The sequence below is a fragment of the Martes martes genome (assembly GCF_963455335.1).
Source record: "Martes martes genome assembly, chromosome: 4".
In the NCBI taxonomy this organism is placed as follows: domain Eukaryota; kingdom Metazoa; phylum Chordata; class Mammalia; order Carnivora; family Mustelidae; genus Martes; species Martes martes.
This window is the reverse complement of record NC_137891.1, coordinates 76,974,396-76,993,356: the sequence shown is the minus strand read 5'-3', so window position 1 is coordinate 76,993,356 and position 18,961 is coordinate 76,974,396. Positions and strand designations below refer to the sequence as shown.

Genomic DNA, 18,961 nt, shown 5'->3' with positions numbered 1-18,961 from the left:
ACTTAAAACTAGGAAGGCATCACCTAATTAAAACTATCCTCTAAAAATACCTTAGTAGTTGGCGACACTTGGGTGGCTCAGTTAAGCATCTGACTCTTGATTTCAGCTCAGGTCATGATCTCAGTCACGGGATGGAGTCCTACTTTGGGCTCTGCACTCGGCATGGAGGCTGCTTGGGATTTTCTCTCTCTCTACCCCCTCACACCCCTCCCTGCTCACACCCAGATGCCCATACTCTCTCTCTAAAATAAATAAATAAATAACCACCTTAGTAGTTGGGGGGGAAAAAACCTTTGAAACATAAGGTAGAGCAGCTGTCAATATCTAAATAAAATGACAAAATGTGATACATGTTTAATAACAAGAAACTTTATTGAATTACAAATTTAAAAATGGATCACTTAATTTAAAAGTGTGACTATTTTAGTTTTATTCTTCCAAAACTCATTCTTCCAAAAATGCACTTTATTTTTTAAGTGATAAAGTTAATCTGTGAAATAACAAAGTAGAGACAGGATGGTATCAGTGGGCCAATGCTCATATATGGGGTCCTAACATGAACATTTAATGTTGCTTTCTGTATTACATCAAATTGATTTGCATTTAAAAAATGGGAAAAGGGAGCAAAGGGGAGTGCAAAGCATGTACTGAAGTCTTCCTATAGGAGGATGATAGAATACAGATTTAGCATGATAAAATGTGGCCTTTGTAAAAATGGCCTTTAAGATGTGCTAGAGCAAGTGTACCCTAAGGAACATTCCCTAAGGAAATCATTTTTTCTTATTCCTAACAAAACAAATGGTACACATGTAAAAAATAAATGTTAAGTATAAGATCTATACTGTAAAACCAACTGCATTATAGCCCATATATTTGGTTTGTTGAACAACCTCATTCATGGTGTAACAGAAAAAGACCAAATTCAACTCAGGACAAAAATATTTTCTATCAACCTCCATATGGAAAGACCACAGCTTTAATGATTTATATAGTCCTTAAACTTAATCCTTGGTCAGTAAAGATTTCCAAATCAAAAATCAAGTCATATCTGTTTATAGTAACTATACTGTACTAAAATGCTAATATTTCCTTCCAAGTCTGTCTTCCTATGAGGAGAAAAATGGTCAGAAGCTTTAATTCTTTGCCTATGCTGGGATTTATGAAAAACCTACTAAACTACAACAGTGTTCTGCAAAACTAAAATACAACTACAAAGTCAAACAGGTAAATAAACAACAAAACCAAACTAATTTCAACAAAGTCAAGTCATGTTTCCAAAAGTAAAATCTAGTAAGAAAAAGTCATAAACATGTACAAGAAATGATTATCACAGTTAGTTACAAATGCAAAATAATATCTAATTATCCCAGACTTGTGAAAATAATTAAGATAATCTCATAGGCTAGTTCAAATATTATGTACAATTTAGATAAGCTGGTCAAGTATTATCTGAATACACACCACATCTGATAAACTTATATTACCTTTTCTCCTACTTTACTATTTGCAGGTATGTGCCAATATGGGGGAAAAATGTAATTTCCATTTTTATGTATTAACTGAGAAGAACAGTATTCCTACTGTGTGTGTTTGGACTTTTACAAAGTTAAGGTTCATTTTCCTTTCAAAAGAAAAAAAAGTAAAAATAAATTGCCAGAAGTTTAACTGATAAGAGTTTAATATCAACTTACTATAAAAATGAAAAAAAATGTTTTGAAACAGATACCATACAATTATGTGGTCTCCCTACTAATCTGAAACTACAGAAGGCATTTAAGGAAGGAATGCTATGTCAAAAACCAAGACTAACCCAAGGGATGTATGTTACTTTAAAAATCTGATTTGCAGGTAAACTAGATGCTTGGCCTAGTTTTAAAGCTAATTACAAAATCCATTTTTTAATGGTCCAGACATTTTGCCATTTCTTCCAACTCAACAGAACTGTCAAAAAAAAAAAAAAAGAAAAATATTTCATGAGATCATTAAATACAGACAATGGGGTGTACCCCACCCCCCATTTAACATAATATATACCTTATACTGATAAAAAAAGAGGCATTTTTTAAAAAGATGTTGTACTTCCCAGACATGAACAGACACCTATCCTACGTGTTTGACTTTTCCAATTTACAATCAGTAGGAATATATAACTGAAGAAATACTATCAATTTTTTTTATCAAGTACCCCTCTTCTTAATGTTTTTAGGTTAAAAAAACAAATTAAAAAAAAACAAACTGAATTCCAATCTTGAACTTCTAAAGTAAGCCATCCTTGGGCATCAGCTTGCTACATTAAATTGACCTTTCTTAAATCCAAGAAGTACTATGTCAAAACTATGCTGCAAACTGCCTGTATTCAAAACCAACTGCAATATGCCCCATAATAATAGAAATCATCATCATCATCATCACTATCATCCATTATGCAAAATAAATCTAAGAGCTATCTGGAAAAGCCAGACTTGCTCAACAGAACTAAAAATAATTAAAATAAGATGAATGTCCCTCTCTTTAACCAATGTAAAAAACTACTCAGGATGGGAGACACTATTTCAAATCATGATGACACTCTCAATACCAGAAGACACTCTGAATACCAGTAACCTTCCCAGCTCAGCACTACATCTTTGTATATAATAAAATGAATACTGGTCTCAACCTCTAAAATAATATCTAGGGCCAAACCTATACCATATTTGTGGAGGATATTCCCCCATTGCCTAGCTTTTAATTCATTTCTGACTTTCAGAAAATGTTTTAACTTACGTGAATAATTCAAAAAGGCTAAATAATTCAAGAGCATTAAAGGGCTAAAGCTAAGTATAGCTTAAAAAAAAAAAAAGAATTACACAAGCTTCACTAAACCAATAAATGCAACCATTTTTGGAATACCAACATTTATCAGGCACTTTTTAAACATAGTATCTGTACTCTTCACTACAGCCTATGATGTAGATATTATTTACATTTAATATGTGAGAAAATTACAGTTCACTAATGATAAGAAGCAGAGTTCAAAACCTGTTTGGCTCCAAAGACTATATCCCTACCACGTGAGTCTCCCCAAATACATACCCCTAGCACTCGCATCTCCATTAACAATAAAAATGGTCTCAGAAGTGATTCTTCTCCCAAGTTTAAATTATATTTCTGTGGTTCACAAAAATCACTCAAAAAGGGATCACTTGCCTGTGTGGGGCTCATTCAAAAGTACATAGGTGATATGAAGTCTCCATGAAAAGCCTACCAAACCATGACAGTGCTCATCTGTTAATTCCTAAAATAAACGCTAAAACCATCCTTTTGGATTTCAACAAAGTAATCTTTCCAGAATCAAAATCTATGAAGACAAGTAATACCCAAAATCTCTGAAGACAGATTTTCCGGAAGTACAAGAGTCAAAGCAATTAAATGAGTATAGTATATACAGGACTATGATATAGTAAGTGCCGTTAAGATTCAATCCTGTTACTCCTACACCAAAACCATATCAAGATAGGAAAATTAAATTAACATTCTTAATTTCTAATAGAGTACAATATAGTATATTCCTTTACAAATGGTTTGTCATGGACTTCAATAGTACTAGACAGCATGAGCAGATGTATATATTTAGATACCTAGGTAGTCTTATGGAAAGACGTGAAAGAAATCTATTATAAATGGATAAAATATGAATATAAGAAAGTGTTAAATACCTTCCATCGATTTCCACATTCATTGCAGACAACAAATGTTGTCATCGGTTCATCAGCACTACGAGTTTGTACCTACAGTAAAATCAAGTGGAAAATATTATTTTTTAAAGTACTATAAAAAGTCTGGCCTAAATAAGAACATTCTACATTAAGAGATACAGTAACCACAACAGTACCACAATAAATAAAATGTATAAGAGCCTGAAACAAGTTCCAATAAGCTAAGTAATGTCAAAAGGACACATATCTCAAAACTTTATTTTTCTAAGTCATTGTTTTTCATGTTTAATTTATCCCAGATAAGTGGGAAAACCTTCTAAAGTCACACATACTTTTTATAAATGGCTAATAAATATTAAAAAATTTCATCATCACTAAGAAGCACAGAAATGTTAATTAAAAGATACATCAATCTTCTCTTATAAATTAGCAGAGATGTAAAAATTATGAATACTTCCTTCTGAAAAATATAAACTGTCACAACCTTTCTAAAAGTTAGGCAGCAACAAAGTAAGAGCCTCAAATATCCATTCTCTCTGACCTAGGAACCTGACATCTAATCTACTATAAGATGGTAATTGGAAACACAAAGACAGATAAGTATCTGATCACAAAGTACAGATCAATATCACTAATCATTAGGGAAAGCAAATGAAAACCACAAGGAATTATCATCTCACACCTGTTAGAATGGCTACTATGAAAAAGGCAAGAAATAACAAAAACTGCTAAGGATGTGGAGAAAAGGGAACTCCTATACACTGTTGACAGGAATATAAACTGGCATATCCATTGTAAAAAACAGACCAGAAGATCCTCAAAAAATTAAAAATTATACTACCACACAGGAAGCCTGGCCGGCTCAGTTGGTAGAGCATGATACTCTTGATCTTGGGGTCGTCACCCCACATTGGAGTGTAGACTTAAAAAAAAAAAAAAAGGCGGAGCGAGCATAAAAAGTAAAAGAAAAACCAACTACCTTATGACCCAGCAATCCCATTCCACAAATACATCTGAAGAAAATGAAATCAATACCTCAGAGAGTTATCTACACACTCACGCTCACTGCATTACTCACAATAGCCAAGATACGAAAACAATCTAAATGTCCTTCAGCTGAAGAATGGATAAAGAAAAGTTATTCAGCCATAAAAAAGAAGGAAATCCTACCATTTGAGACAACATGGATGGACCTGGAAGGCATGCTAAATAAAATATGCCAAAGAATGACAAATACTGTATGGTATCACTTATACGTGGCATCGTAAAAATGAATGAATGAACAAATGAATGAATGAATGCAGATTTCATAGGAACAGAGAACAGATAGTAGTTGCAGGGGCTGGGAGAAGGGGAAAATGGAGAGATGAAGGTCAAAGGATATAAACTTTCAAGTAAAGGAGAATAATTTCTGAGGATCTAATATACAGCATAGTGACGATAGTTAAGAGTAGATCTTAAGGAAGCTCATCACACACACAAAAAAAGAGTTAGGTATGTAAGGTAATGGATATGTTAACTATCTTAATCTTGGTAATCATTCCACAATGTATATGTATATCAAATCATCCCACTGTACACTTTAAAAACATTCAATTAGATGTCAATTATTCCTCATAAATCTGGGGGTTGGCGATGTGTGTACAGGGATGTTTGAGGTGTAATTTTACAGTAGTAACACTGGAAACAACTTAAATATTCAAAAGGGAAATAATGAAATAAGAGCATACCCATCTGATGGAATATTATACAGCTATTAAGATGTTTACAAAGGGTTTGGGGTTTTTTTTTTAATAATTAAAGGAAAATGCTTACATTATTATAGTAGTTAAGTGAAAAGAAGTACAGTTCTGCCTTGAACAATGTGGAGGTGAAGGGCACCAACTCCTCATGCAGTTGAACATACATAACTAACTCTCCCAAAACACAAATGCTAATAGTCTACTGTTAACTACAAGCCTTACCAACAACACAAACTGTCGGTTAATACATATTTTGTATGTCATACCGCATACATACTGAATTCTTAAATCAAGCTACAGAAAAGAAAACATGATTAAGAAAATCATAAGGAAAATATATTTACAGTAATGGACATAAATATGTTGAAAAAAATTTGTATGTTAAGTGGACTTATGCACTTCAAGCCCATGATGTTCAAGGGTCAAATGGTTTAAAGGGGTGCCTAGGTGGCTCAGTTCGTTAAGCATCTGCCTTCAGCTTAGGTCACGATCCCGGGATCCTGGGATCAAGCCCAATGCCAGGCTCCCTGGTCAGCAGAGAATCTGTTTCTTCCTCTCACTCTGCCTCTCCCACTGCTCATGCTCTCTGTAATAAATAAAATCTTTTTAAAAAATGGTTTATAGGATTTAGCTACAACTAGATTAGAAAAACTTCACAAAATACTGCAGGCACCAAAATACTGACCACTATTCCTTCTAAATGCAGATTAACAGGTGATTTGAATTTTTTGTTCATATTTTTCTTCATTTTCCAATTTTTCTATAAATAGGTACTTTACACTGCCTTAAAATAGCTAAAATAGGGATGCCTCAGTGGCTCAGTTGGTTAAGCGTCTGACTCGATGTCGGCTTGGGTTGTGGGATCTGGGTGTGGAGCCTGCTTAAGATTCTCTCCCCCACTTTCCCTCTGTATCTCCCCACCATCCCTCTCTTAATTTAAAAAAAAAAAGCTTAAATGAACCAGAAATCCCACTCTTGAGAAAATACCCGTAAGAATGGAAAGCAGGGTCTCAAAGAGGTATGGTATACAAAAGTTCAAAGCAGCAGTGTTCGTAAAAGCCCAAAATGTAGAAGTGTCCATCAACAGATGAATGGATAAACAAAATGTGGTATATACATACAGTGATAATTCAGCCTTAAAAAGGAAATTCTGATATATGCTATAATATGGACTATTTGTGAACATTACATAGTTTTCATTTGCATTTCCCTGATGATTAGTGATGCTGATCTGTACACATTCTTTTGTGCTTCTAATTACTATCTTAGAATAGATCAGGTATCAGAATTAAGCCAGGGACAAAAAAGGACAAATACTGTTATGTGGTTCCATTTATCCCTCTGACTACCTAGAGTTGGCAAATTCAGACACTGGTGGTTGCCAGGAGCTAGGGAAATGTACAGTTACTGTTTAATGGGTATCATGTTTCAGTCTTACAAGAGAAGAAGAGTCCTGGAGATTGCTACATTAATTTGTGGCAAATGTATTTGCCACAAATACATTACCTGTATTACTACAATGTATTACTTGTATTACTACTCAACTATATATTTAAAAATGGTTAAGGTGGTAAATTTTAGGTTATGTATATCTTGCCACAACTAAAATTTTTAAAACAAAAGAGAACTCGGGAAAAAATAATAATAAATAAGCTAATATGATTTTTTTAAACTTTATCAACCATAATAGACTTCTGAAGTTCTCCACTGAGAACTACTGAAAACAAGGTCCCCAAAACAGGAGGTTTTCTTTCAACTGTACATTCCTGAATGAAGCTGATAATGAATTATATACATTAAAGTTGTAAGTTATTCTTAAGGTTTAAGTTATGGGGGAGATGAGGAAGATGGGTGAAGGCAAGAACCTGAACACCAACAATATTGCATTCTGAATAAGGTCTATTTAAATTTAGTATGGGATGATGAAATCCAGTATATTTCCACCTTGAAGATGAGAAGCACACCATACTTGTCAACTATCAACATGATTTGTAACTCACAAGGAAGATAAAGAAAAGGCACTCTCAAAAGAATACCATTCTGGCTAAGGCCTTCAGATAAAAATCGTTTAAAAAATCCTTCTGAAATATTCTCATGTATTTATAACTAGATACTTGCTAACTAGGGCCCTAAAAGTACACAGATAGGAAGAACTTTTTGCTCTCTTGGAAAAATGTTGATCTCCTGGTAGGTACATGTTAACCAAGAGTCAAACTTATGTCTATTATATCAGTTATTTTGCCAACGGTGGAAGTTTTCTATCTATTAAAGGAATTGATTCTAAGAAAATCATACCTCATCTTTAGTACTAGATTCTTTCTATTAAAAGAAACATTTTTTATTATAGCTGATTATGTAAATATATTTCTTCATATGGATTTTTTTTTAAGATTTTATCTATTTATTTAGAGAGCATGTGCAAGGGGAGGGTGGTAGATGGAGACGGAGAGAGAACCTCAAGCAGACTCCACATTGAGCACAAGCCGCACATGGGCTTGATCCCAAGACCCTGAGATCATGACAAGAACCAAAATCAAGAGTTGGACGCTCAACCGACTAAGCCACCCAGGCACCCTGACTTCCAACGTTTTAAAGAAGCTTTGGATTTAAATACCTTTCTATTTATACTTAATACTTCCTGCTATGTAGCATTTTCAGGACAGAATTTTTACTGCTGAGATGTTTCTGCCTAATCAAAAGAAAACTAAGCAATCCTGGGGTGCCTGGGTGGCTCAGTGGGTTAAAGCCTCTGCCTTTGGCTCAGGTCTTGATCCCAGGGTCCTGGGATCGAGCCCCGCTCAGGCTCTCTGCTCAGCAGGGAGCCTGCTTGCCTTCCTCTCTGCCTGCCTCTCGGCCTACCTGTGATCTCTGTCTGTCAAATAAATAAATAAAATCTTAAAAAAAAAAAAAAAAGAAAGAAAAGAAAATTAAGCAATCCAAACTCAGAAATTTTTTTTTTTTAAGATTTTTATTTATTTGATAGAATGAGAGCAGGAGAGCACAAGCAGTGGGAGTGGCAGAGCAACAGGGAAAAGCAGGCCCCGCCCCCCCAGCCAAGCAAGGAGCCTGATGTGGAGCTCTCAATGCCAGGGCCCTGGAATCATGACCAGAGCTGAATGCAGTTGCTTAACCAACTGAGCCACCCAGGTATCCCCAAACTCAGAAATTTCTGAAGCCACTTTCATATTTTAATATATTTTAGTGACTATCAGTAGTAATAGTTCCACAAAATAAAATACTGAAATAACTATGATTAAATGAAAGACTCCAAAAAGATAGAAAGGACTTTGGATTGGTTAAATAGAGCATATCTGAAAATGGGTGTTATGTACCTTTAAAAACTAAACACGCAGTTTATATAATGTGCTACCACATGTGTTTAGGAAATGGGGAAAAAGGGGTGATTGGCTGGGTTCGTCAGAAGAGCATGCAATTCTTGATCTCAGGGTTGGGAATGTGAACCCCACACTGGGTGCAGAGATTACTAAAAATTATAAAAAATAAATATTAAAAAAGGGAAAACAAAAAATATATACATATTTGCATGTGTATGCATAAAACACATAGGAAGCCACAAAACAAACTAGTAACCTAGTTTATCTCCAGGGAGGTGGGGCCAAGTTGCTGCAGGCAAAAGTGGGAGGGGAACTTTCCACTCACAATTTTTTGTACCTTTTGAATTTTTAACCTTGAGAGTAACACCTTCTAAAAATTAAAAAAAAAAAAAGTAAAGGTTCCTTTCTACAACTTACAGAGAGTTTAGTAATACTACTTCCTTAACTGCTTAATTTTCTGTCAATGAGAAAATTCAATTCCCTAAATCCATTACCCTACAATATTAACTGTAAGTTGTTCTTTAAGGAGAAAATTTTGAGTTTAGTAAATTACAGACACAGTACAAAAATAGCTACTTGACAAATGAAATTAATGACAGTGATAAACCATTTTTACACACGCATATACAACAAAAACAACCATTATGTGGCTGTTTTCAGCTTTTTGTCCAAGAACAAAAAGGAAGGTTAGTTGCATCATATGTGAAGTCATCAATACGTTGCAGAAAGGCAATCAGTATCTGGAAAGCAGCTAAGCAAAAGTACCCATGCTCCAAGTGAGGAAGAGTAAAGAACTTTTCTTAAATTATATGATCCTGCCTAATAAAAAGAATTATAACCTGTTTATATACTAACCAATAATCAACTGCTCAACTATTAGAGAAAGAATATGGCCATTTCAGTAAATCCTACAATGATTTTTATAAATTTTACCTAACTGATACAGCTTTCACAGTAACAATTTCCATGAAAGTATATATATATATCAACTTATTTTCAATTAACTGGAATGTGTTAGTATTAAGAAAGCATTATCAGGGGCGTTTGGGTGGCTCAGTTGTTAAGTGTCTGCCTTTGGCTCAGGTCATGATCCCAGAGTTCTGGGATCAAGTCCCACATCAGGCTCCCTGCTCAGCAGAGAGCCTGCTTCTCCCTCTGCCTGCTGCTCCCCTGCTTGTGTTCCCTCTCTGGCTGTCTCTCTCTGTCAAATAAATAAATAAAATGAAAGACAGACAAAAAGAAAGAAGGAGGGAGAAAGAAAGAAGAGAGCAAGCAAGCAAGCATTATCAAAGTACTGGTAATTATCTCTACTACTTGTTTTGAAACAGGAGTTGCAAGCATTCTATTTATGTATTTAGTTTTAAATGGATTATAACTGACATATAATATTAGTTTCAGGTGTACAACATAGTGATTTGATATTTTTATACATTATAAAATGATTATCTTTATAGGTTTAGTTACCCTCTGTCACTAAACAAAGTTACTACATTACAGACTATATTTTCCATACTGTATATTACATCCTGTGACTTATAAATTTTATAACTGGGACATTTGTACCTCTTAATCTCCTTTATTTAGTTCATGCAACCCCCTACCCTTCTTCTCCAACAACCACAACAACCATCAGTTTGTTCTCTGTATCTGAGTATTTCAATTTTTTTTCTTTTTAGACTCTTTAAATAAGAACATATATATATATATGTGCTTATATATATGTAAGTATATACTTATATATGTGTGTGTGTATATATATATATGGTATTTGTCTTCCTCTGACTTACTTAGCACAATACCCTTAAGCATTCTCGAATGAAAATAAGAATCTATAAATAATCACAAACCTGTGTGTAAGTACAATTCTTCTTTTTACATTTGCCACATGTGAATAAGTCAGTCTGGGTTCCACCCGTCTTGGCCATCTGATGCTCTCTGATGGCTTCTTTGGTCAAGTTTTTCCGCATCTCTTTGAGTTCATCACTAGCCATTTCCTGTGAGGGAGGTGGCAATACCACTCAGTTATAGGCATCTCCTATACATATCCTGAATGTTTTTTATGTTCTATTAGCTTAATAAAAATGGAACAAAAACCAACTTTTAGAGTTTTAAAGGTGAAAAATTATTTTTCCTCCAAGAACTCAGAGTTTGCTTTCTTTTAAAATTTCATCGAATACTTTTAAGTTTCTATGTGAAAATTAGATTTAATTACTGCTTAAAGGTTTATAAACAATGTAATAATACTACAGCAATGAGCACCTCTAATATCCAGATTGTTGTCCGTACCACTGCCCTCCCCAAAAAGGAATGAGGGATCTTTGGAGGAGCATCTGGTTCCCATTTTTAACCAAGAAATGCACAGGATTTGGGGCGCCCGGGTGGCTCAGTCAGTTGAGCGTCCAACTCTTGGTTTTGGCTCAGATCATGATCTCAGGGTTGTGAGATCCAACCCCATAAAAACTGCGCTCAATGCGAAGTTGGGCTTGGGATTATCTCTCTCCTTCTCCCTCTGCCCTGCCCCCTGCTCACACACTATTAGGAAAAAAAAAGAAATGCACAGGATAAGCCAGGGTCATCCTTTTGTGCCAGAGAAGAATGGCAGCTACCAAAAACTTCTGTGGTTGAGTCATATGGATGAGGAGCTAATATGAAGGAGCTCCCATTAGCCAAAGATAGGACAATTTCTTCAGCTATCAAAATAAATTTCTGTAAAGAACCAATCCCCACTGAATAGTTAAAAATGTCACAAGCCCATGATGATACCGGAAAAGAAGAGCACAACCATACAAAAACGGCAAGAAAAGCCCCCAGTGGCAGTTACTAGGGCACCAACTCCTCATTCCAGTAACTATTAACTAAAGGGAGAGTTTCAGACAACTGACAACATTTACTTGCCTTTCATATCCAAACCAAGAGGTCACCAAGTGCCTGAGTTTACAATCGAAAATGCTTCTTTATCAAAGAAATCTAGCTAATAAATGTGAAAGGAATGACAGAACTTTAGAAATCACTATTTTGTAACTCCTGGTAATTTAACCAATTCAGGTAAGGAAATCAGTGGATGAATGCATTAGATGAAAGGTCAAAGGAGAACTTTACAATGGAGGAATCAGACTGTTAATATCCAAACCCACTAATCGATCTCAACCTGCTAACAGTAGAACAAGACATTATGTGTCTCCTGATGCAAAACAAAGTAAAAAGCACCAATTCCAAAGTATTATGTGGGGAAAACAGTTGAATTTGTATGTTATCAAACCTACAGAACTAGATTCCAGTTCACAGAAAATAGAGGGGACAGAAAAGTTAAATAAATAACATCATAAGGGGGCCCCTGGGTGGCTCAATGGTTAAAGCCTCTGCCTTCGGCTCAGGTCATGATCCCAGGGTCCTGGGATCGAGCCCCGCATCGGGCTCTCCCCTCATTGAGGAGCCTGCTTTCTCTTCTCTCTCTCTCTGCCTGCCCCTCTGCCTACTTGTGATCTCTGTCTGTCAAATAAATAAACAATCTTAATAAAAAAAAATCATAAGGAGGAGATAATTCATACTGTGGGATACAGAAGTAAACTGGTTTCTTCAATAGGTCAGTGTCATGAAGAAAAAGGGGGTAAGGGGCAGAAGAATAGACTGCAAGAGATTTAAACACATATCTACAAAATCTTTAGAGACCCAACTAAAGGTATGTGCAGACTGAAATCCTGATACGAAGAAATGTACAATCAGGAAAATATTAATATATAAATTAGGAATTGCTGTTAGCTTTGTTGGATGTAGTGATGACAATGTAATTATGTAAGAAAAAATTTTTTTTTTGAAAATTATATTTTTAAAGGTATCTCTCTTAGGTTTATAAAGGTAAAAAGATATAATGTCTGGGATTTGTTTGAAAACAACTCAGGGGAAAAGAAAAAAAAAGGGATAGATGAAAAGGGTCATGAGGCACCTAAGCAGCTGCCTTCAACTCAGGTCATAATCCCGGGGTTCTGGGATCAAGCCCTGCATCAGGCTCCCATCTCAGCAGCCTGCTTTTCCCTCTCCCTCTGCTTGTGTTCTCTCTCTCACTGTGTCTCTCTCTGTCAAATAAATAAATAAAATCTAAAAAAAAAAAAGAAAGAAAAAGGGTCACAAATTCTATTTTTTAAAAGATTTTATTTATTTGTTTATTTAGAGAGAGAGCACAAATTGGGGGGGAGGCAAAGGCTTGTGGCTTCCCACAGAGCAGGGAGCCCAATGTGGGGCTCAATCCCAGGACCTTGGGATCATGATAGCTAAAGGCAGACGCTTTACCGACTGAACCACCCAGGTGCCCTAAGGGTGACAAATTCTTGAAAATACATGAAGCTTAGGTGATGGATATAAAGGAGTTCATTACATTATGGTCTCTAATTTAAAGTTTTATGTTATTTTAATGAGGTTTAAAAAAAATGAATGTTAAAAATATAATAATTTTTATTAGCTATACAGAAAGACAAATTTACTCGCTTGGATGTGTAATAAAATAATGAGACTGCAGATTATGAACAGCTGTGTCTATAAAGAGCAAGCTCTGAATTTCGTTTTCTCAATCATTCCCTAAAATTTAAGGAACAGTCAATAAGATGTGACCAATTTTATGGGGTTTAACCATGAAAACAACTTGGAGGTTAAAAAGCCTGTTTGCAATTAGATATTCAAATCTTCAATTCCACGTGAATCCAAAATAAGTAAAAACAGTTTCATTTTCAGACAATGATTTAAGGCAATCAACCAAAGATCATGGTATAATTGTGGAAGAGACAAAGTATTGATACCAACAGATTTAATCACCTAAAGTATGTGTCTAGTACATTATACATATAAATATAGCAAAATAGCTAATGATAATTTATTATAAATATAGTACTTATAAAGTACTTTATGATTTTTTTTTAAGATTTTATTTATTTATTTGACACAGAGAGAGAGAGAGATCACAAGTAGGCAGAGAGGCAGGCAGAGAGAGAGGAGGAAGCAGGCTCCCTGCTGAGCAGAGAAGCCGATGCAGGACTCGATCCCAGGACTATGAGATCATGACCTGAGCTGAAGGCAGAGGCTTAACCCACTGAGCCACCCAGGCGTCCCGTACTTTATGATTTATACATACTTTTCACTTAACATCATGAAACCACACCATGGAAATGTTCATATATACTCACCTCTGCTGTCATTCTAGCGAATAAGTCAGGAGGAATATTTCCACATAGTACATTTTTCCTTAAATTTGGATTCTTAGCATCTTTAAGATTTGATATTCTACTTCGTACTCTATTTTTGTATTTCATGTCTGTATTCCTTATTTCCTGATAAATAGGTACTAGGCCGTTAAGGAAAAAACGTTAAATTGTAAAGGTATTTTTTTTTATTTCACCAAAGTAAGAATTCCTAAAATTTCTAAGCAGTTCTCCAAAACAGTTTCCAACTTAGATTAAGCTAACAGGCAGTGTTTCTACCTCATTTCTTGATCTATAACTGGCAAATAAAAGTGATCCTACTTTTATTACACTATGAATGAGCAATGCTTTCTTCTTGTTTAATGTCAGTAGCACACAAATTAGAGACATTTCAAAAAGTAACTTAGGTACTCAGTCTGAGTGAGAAAACTTGTGAAAAGAAGCCTGCATTTATATAAACTTTCACTTGCCCAAATCTGAATTCTACAAAGGATCCTAAAAGGCTAGATGACTACACAGTTCCTTTGGGGGCCCTCTGGGAAGAAATCATTCACGGTGCCCTGAAGGTTCATTTCCTCCCCCAGCTCAGCAAGAAGCTAGTTTACCAGGGTTTTTTTTTTCCCTCAACAGAACAGGTGAGCCCAAAGAGCAGCATACTTTCTTTCCAACAAGGCCATTTCCAAAACTAGGACAGTTCCATGGTCACATGGTCACCCAGATGTGCACAACCCCTCTCCCAAATCCCCTTCTATGGTGCCCAGGACAAACATACTTCCTTCCTGGGTAATGAACTCAGGGGACCCCACATGCTTTGCTGAGATCCCCCAAACGTGAAACCCTACTACACATGTATAGTGTGTGTGTCTTCCATGCCCTCCTTCTGCACAAGTTCATCTGAGATGCCACATTCTCAATTTGCAAGGCAGAAAAATAAAAATACTATCAACACATATGTTTTAATTTTGAGTAACAAGAAAACAAGAACAAAATGACATGGATGGCCCTATATCTTTTCCTTGTAAAATAATAAAATGAAGACAGAAACTGAAAAATCAAACTCTAAATTCTATACGGAAAGAAGAAAAATAGTTAATCTAACAGATTATTTAAACAATCATGAATAAACACACAAAAAGGATATCTTCCTCAATTTGAGATCCTAATTCTTCCTCATCAGCTCCAATAGCGACGTAGTCATCTAAACACAGGCACAAAGAATTGTCAAAAATAAGTGATTATGACATTTAAAAAAAATTTTCAATACAGAGTAAATTAAACTACATTCCTATTTCTTTAACCCCACTGCCCTAATAAAGAGTCCTTTTTGTTTAGTTTCATTAGAATCTGTTCTCTTTCCTACCCACTAGACTCCTCCTCTGGATTCACCTAATGTCCACAGTGCTCCTGCATTGATGACTCCTTATCCCTCAGGAGTGGGGAAGTAATTGATCTAGCAGGCAATTCCTCAATTCACAACTCCATAAATTCTGGTTGCTCCAGCAGAGAGTAGAGAAAGTTATAGAAAGAACTGTCTTGTATCCTGTGACTCAGGCTTCAATGCAAAGAAACCATTCATTTCATCTGCCAATCACATATATGGACACAGAAGACTCCTATGCAAATATTCAAATGGATAGAAGGAAATAAAAAGAAACTAGGAAGAAAAAAGAAAAAATATATAAAGAGACAATAAGGGAATCAAAATAGAAAGGGCAGAGTAAAAACAGGTCATAGTAACTACGGTACAGTATAATAGAAAAGAAAAGGAATGAATTTATATAAGATGATAAATATTCCTGTATATGAATCTTTTTTACATAAGAATGAATAACTTCAAATTAAATTAAGGCTCCCATACATATATAAATCAAGATCTCCTTTCCACTTAAAAGAAAATAAAAAATGGAATTATGAATATAAAACTTAAATACTATATGTCATACTAACATTTAACAATAGGACCCAAATACAATACCATTAATGCTCAATCTGGGAGCAGAGTAATTACAGTTGACCCTTGAATGACACAGGGATTAGAGATGTCAACTCCCTGTGCAGTCAAAAATCCACATATAACCTTTGACTCCCCAAAGACTTAACTAGTAATAGCATACTGTTAACCAAAAGCCTATCAATGATGTAAAGAATTAACACATATTTTATATATGTACTACATACTGTATTCTTACAATAGAGTACGCTAAAGAAAAGAATGTTAAGAAAATCATAAGAGAAAACACATTTACAGTATTGTACTAGTTTTGTCGAAAAAAAAAAAAAAAAGCTTCATTATAAGTAAACCCGTGCAATTTAAACTCGTTATCCAAGGGTCAACTAGGGTTTGCAGATTAAAAGTGGAGGAAAAGAAGATTTGTGAAAAACCTTTAAGTTACTATGAATCAAGAGAAACATCCACATATTAGAAAGGATCTCCTTCTTGGAACTATATAGTAGCGAGCAGAGGCCCTAGGATGCCTAGCGCTCTCTGCCATCGTTAACCCCTATGTGCCACAACATCTTCCTGGACTAAGCAGTGCAAGCAGCTACACGAGGAAGCCACTGGCGAAACAGAAACACGGAGGTGGACATGGCATCGGTGGTGGTGAAGAACAAAGGACCAGGAAATGAAACACGGTACACTAAACTTACCTCCCGTTCGGAGAGCTGCGGCCAGCATCTCCCTACACTTTAACCGTACAGAATCAGAAGTGCTTGGTGCCCGAGGAAAAGATGAAACATAAGTATCTCGAGCATTTGTCTCATCCTTTCTGCTGCTTACGTTGCCACTGGAACTACTAAAATACATATACATGCACACACACACCAAAAAGAAAACAGGAAAAATTCTCTTAAAGTAACATCATTACTATCACTCTCTAAAAACAAAAATTTGGGGCGTAAATAAGATCATATTCAGCAACTCTTACATGAAAAAAGAAATTGCGTGCATATAGATTTCTAAAAAGTTAAAGTTTTAGGAAATCTGAGACAGGTTTCATGGGTTTTTTTAACCAATTAAACACCTTGATTATCCTTTTAAACATTAAACAATATTTTTAATAAAGAAAATACATATTACAACTCAATACAATAAATGAAAACAAGGATCTGGGTTTTGAGAAAGGTGAGAGGATGATACCAGAGAATACGAAGTTCTCAACCAAGACTAGAGGGGAAAAAACAATGCTTGAAAAACCCTATTCCAATTAGATAACCAATGAAGTTTATATTTAAAACACTCCCTTCTGGATAAAAAATGTGTAGTAAAAAATCAATTTTAAGAATATGAAAATGTTGGGGCGCCTGGGTGGCTCAGTGGGTTAAAGCCTCTGCCTTTGGCTCAGGTCATGATCTCAGGGTCCTGGGATCGAGCCCCGCATCAGGCTCTCTGCTCAGCAGGGAGCCTGCTTCCCTTCCTCTCTCTCTCTGCCTGCCTCTCTGCCTACTTGTGATCTCTGTCAAATAAATAAAATCTTTAAAAAAATATATATGAAAATGTCTCCCCTGGGGCTAATAATACATTGTATGTTTATAAAAAAATTTTAAAAATTAAAAAGAATATGAAAATGTCTCTTTAATTCCTCCCTAGAAACATCAACTCAATCAGGACAGTTTAACAGTTTTCCAGTCAACCTAATCATTTCAATTGCTTCTAACTTCTTAAGAGTCTCACCAAAATATTTTCTGTGGGGTTTTAATTAATGTTTATCACACTGAAGATATTTGCCACAAACCTTTCCAAAGACACCAATCACCAGCCACAGAGTAACTTGTTGCATTCCTCCAAAGAGATCCCACCTCCTCTTTCTCCACATAACCCACTATCAAATTGCACAAACTGATCCCGGTGGGCAGAACAGTCCTTCTGTATACCTTGTATGTTTAATCACCACCTTCCTGAAGCCTTGTCTTCTCCAGGAAGAGAGAGTGTGAGTAAGCATGCATGTGTATAGATAAACACCAACCACTTTGTCAGACTTCATATGTGATACTTCAATGTGTTTGTCAATAGGCTCTCTCCCTAAACTTCAATTACATAAAACAAAAATATACTAGGAACTCATGCCTTCTCCAATATCTATTTAAAATAGCTGCCTACACTTTTATGTTTTATATCCAAGACATGAAGTCAGCAACTTTGAATATAATACAACTGAAAGATTTGTTAAAAATTTTGTAAATTATGGCCTATACTTTTCAAAAATATTATGGTCATGAAAAACAGTGACAGACTGAAGAATTACTCCAGATTAAAGTAAACCAGAGACGACAGCTAAATGCAGAATGTGATCCTGGATGATATTACGGAAAAATCTTTTCCTCTGCAATAAAATGCTTTATTGGGAAAACTGCTAACATATGAATATGCCCTACAGATTAGGAAAAAAGCACTGTATTAATCCTAACTTCTGGATTTTGTTATCTATATTGTGCTAGATGTGAGAAAGAGTGCTTGTTCTCAGTAAATACACACTGATGTATCTAGGGATATAAAGGACTCTCATTTAGTTCAAAATAAAATTATTCATGTGACTGAGTATGTACACACACATATGTGTATGCACATATGTATACACATACAGTGGCAACTGGGAGTTCTTTGTTCTGTTCTTACAATTTTCTAAAAGTCTAAAACTATCTCGAGTCAGAAAACACTGAATAAATTTTATTAACAAAGGATGTTCACCCTTTAGCTTACCTCTTTTATTATCAAGTTTAGTTAGTTCTAATGCATAAGATAACAGTGTACAGAATATTAATTACTGTTATTGAACCAATGAGGGGTACATTATCACTTTGGGGAAAATACTAAGACATAAATTAAGTTAAAATGGGTAGCCTAAAACTTGAATCCATCAGAATCACTTGAAAAGCTTGTTAAAAACATTTCTGGGCCCCACCACCACAATTCCATATTCAGTGGTGAAGCCCAAGAATTTGCTTTGTTAACAAGTTGCAGGTTCCCTGCTGTTCCTGGGACTACACTTTAAGAACTA

General features: G+C 35.3%; 1 protein-coding gene across 1 annotated transcript in view; it reads right to left on the bottom strand.

Moving 5' to 3' along the window:
• Window positions 1-353: 353 nt before the first annotated feature.
• The window catches only part of LOC308341237 (acyl-protein thioesterase 1), a 91,300-nt gene continuing 72,692 nt past the window's right edge, over window positions 354-18,961 (bottom strand). Inside the window, exons 12-17 of the mRNA XM_080801041.1 lie at window positions 16,614-16,759; window positions 15,095-15,162; window positions 13,950-14,093; window positions 10,623-10,769; window positions 3,699-3,770; window positions 354-1,941 (exon numbers count right to left, since the gene is read on the bottom strand). Of these exons, the coding sequence (XP_080657167.1) occupies window positions 1,933-1,941; window positions 3,699-3,770; window positions 10,623-10,769; window positions 13,950-14,093; window positions 15,095-15,162; window positions 16,614-16,759 (586 nt within the window). The 3' untranslated portion in view covers window positions 354-1,932. The remainder of the gene's footprint in view (window positions 1,942-3,698; window positions 3,771-10,622; window positions 10,770-13,949; window positions 14,094-15,094; window positions 15,163-16,613; window positions 16,760-18,961) is intronic.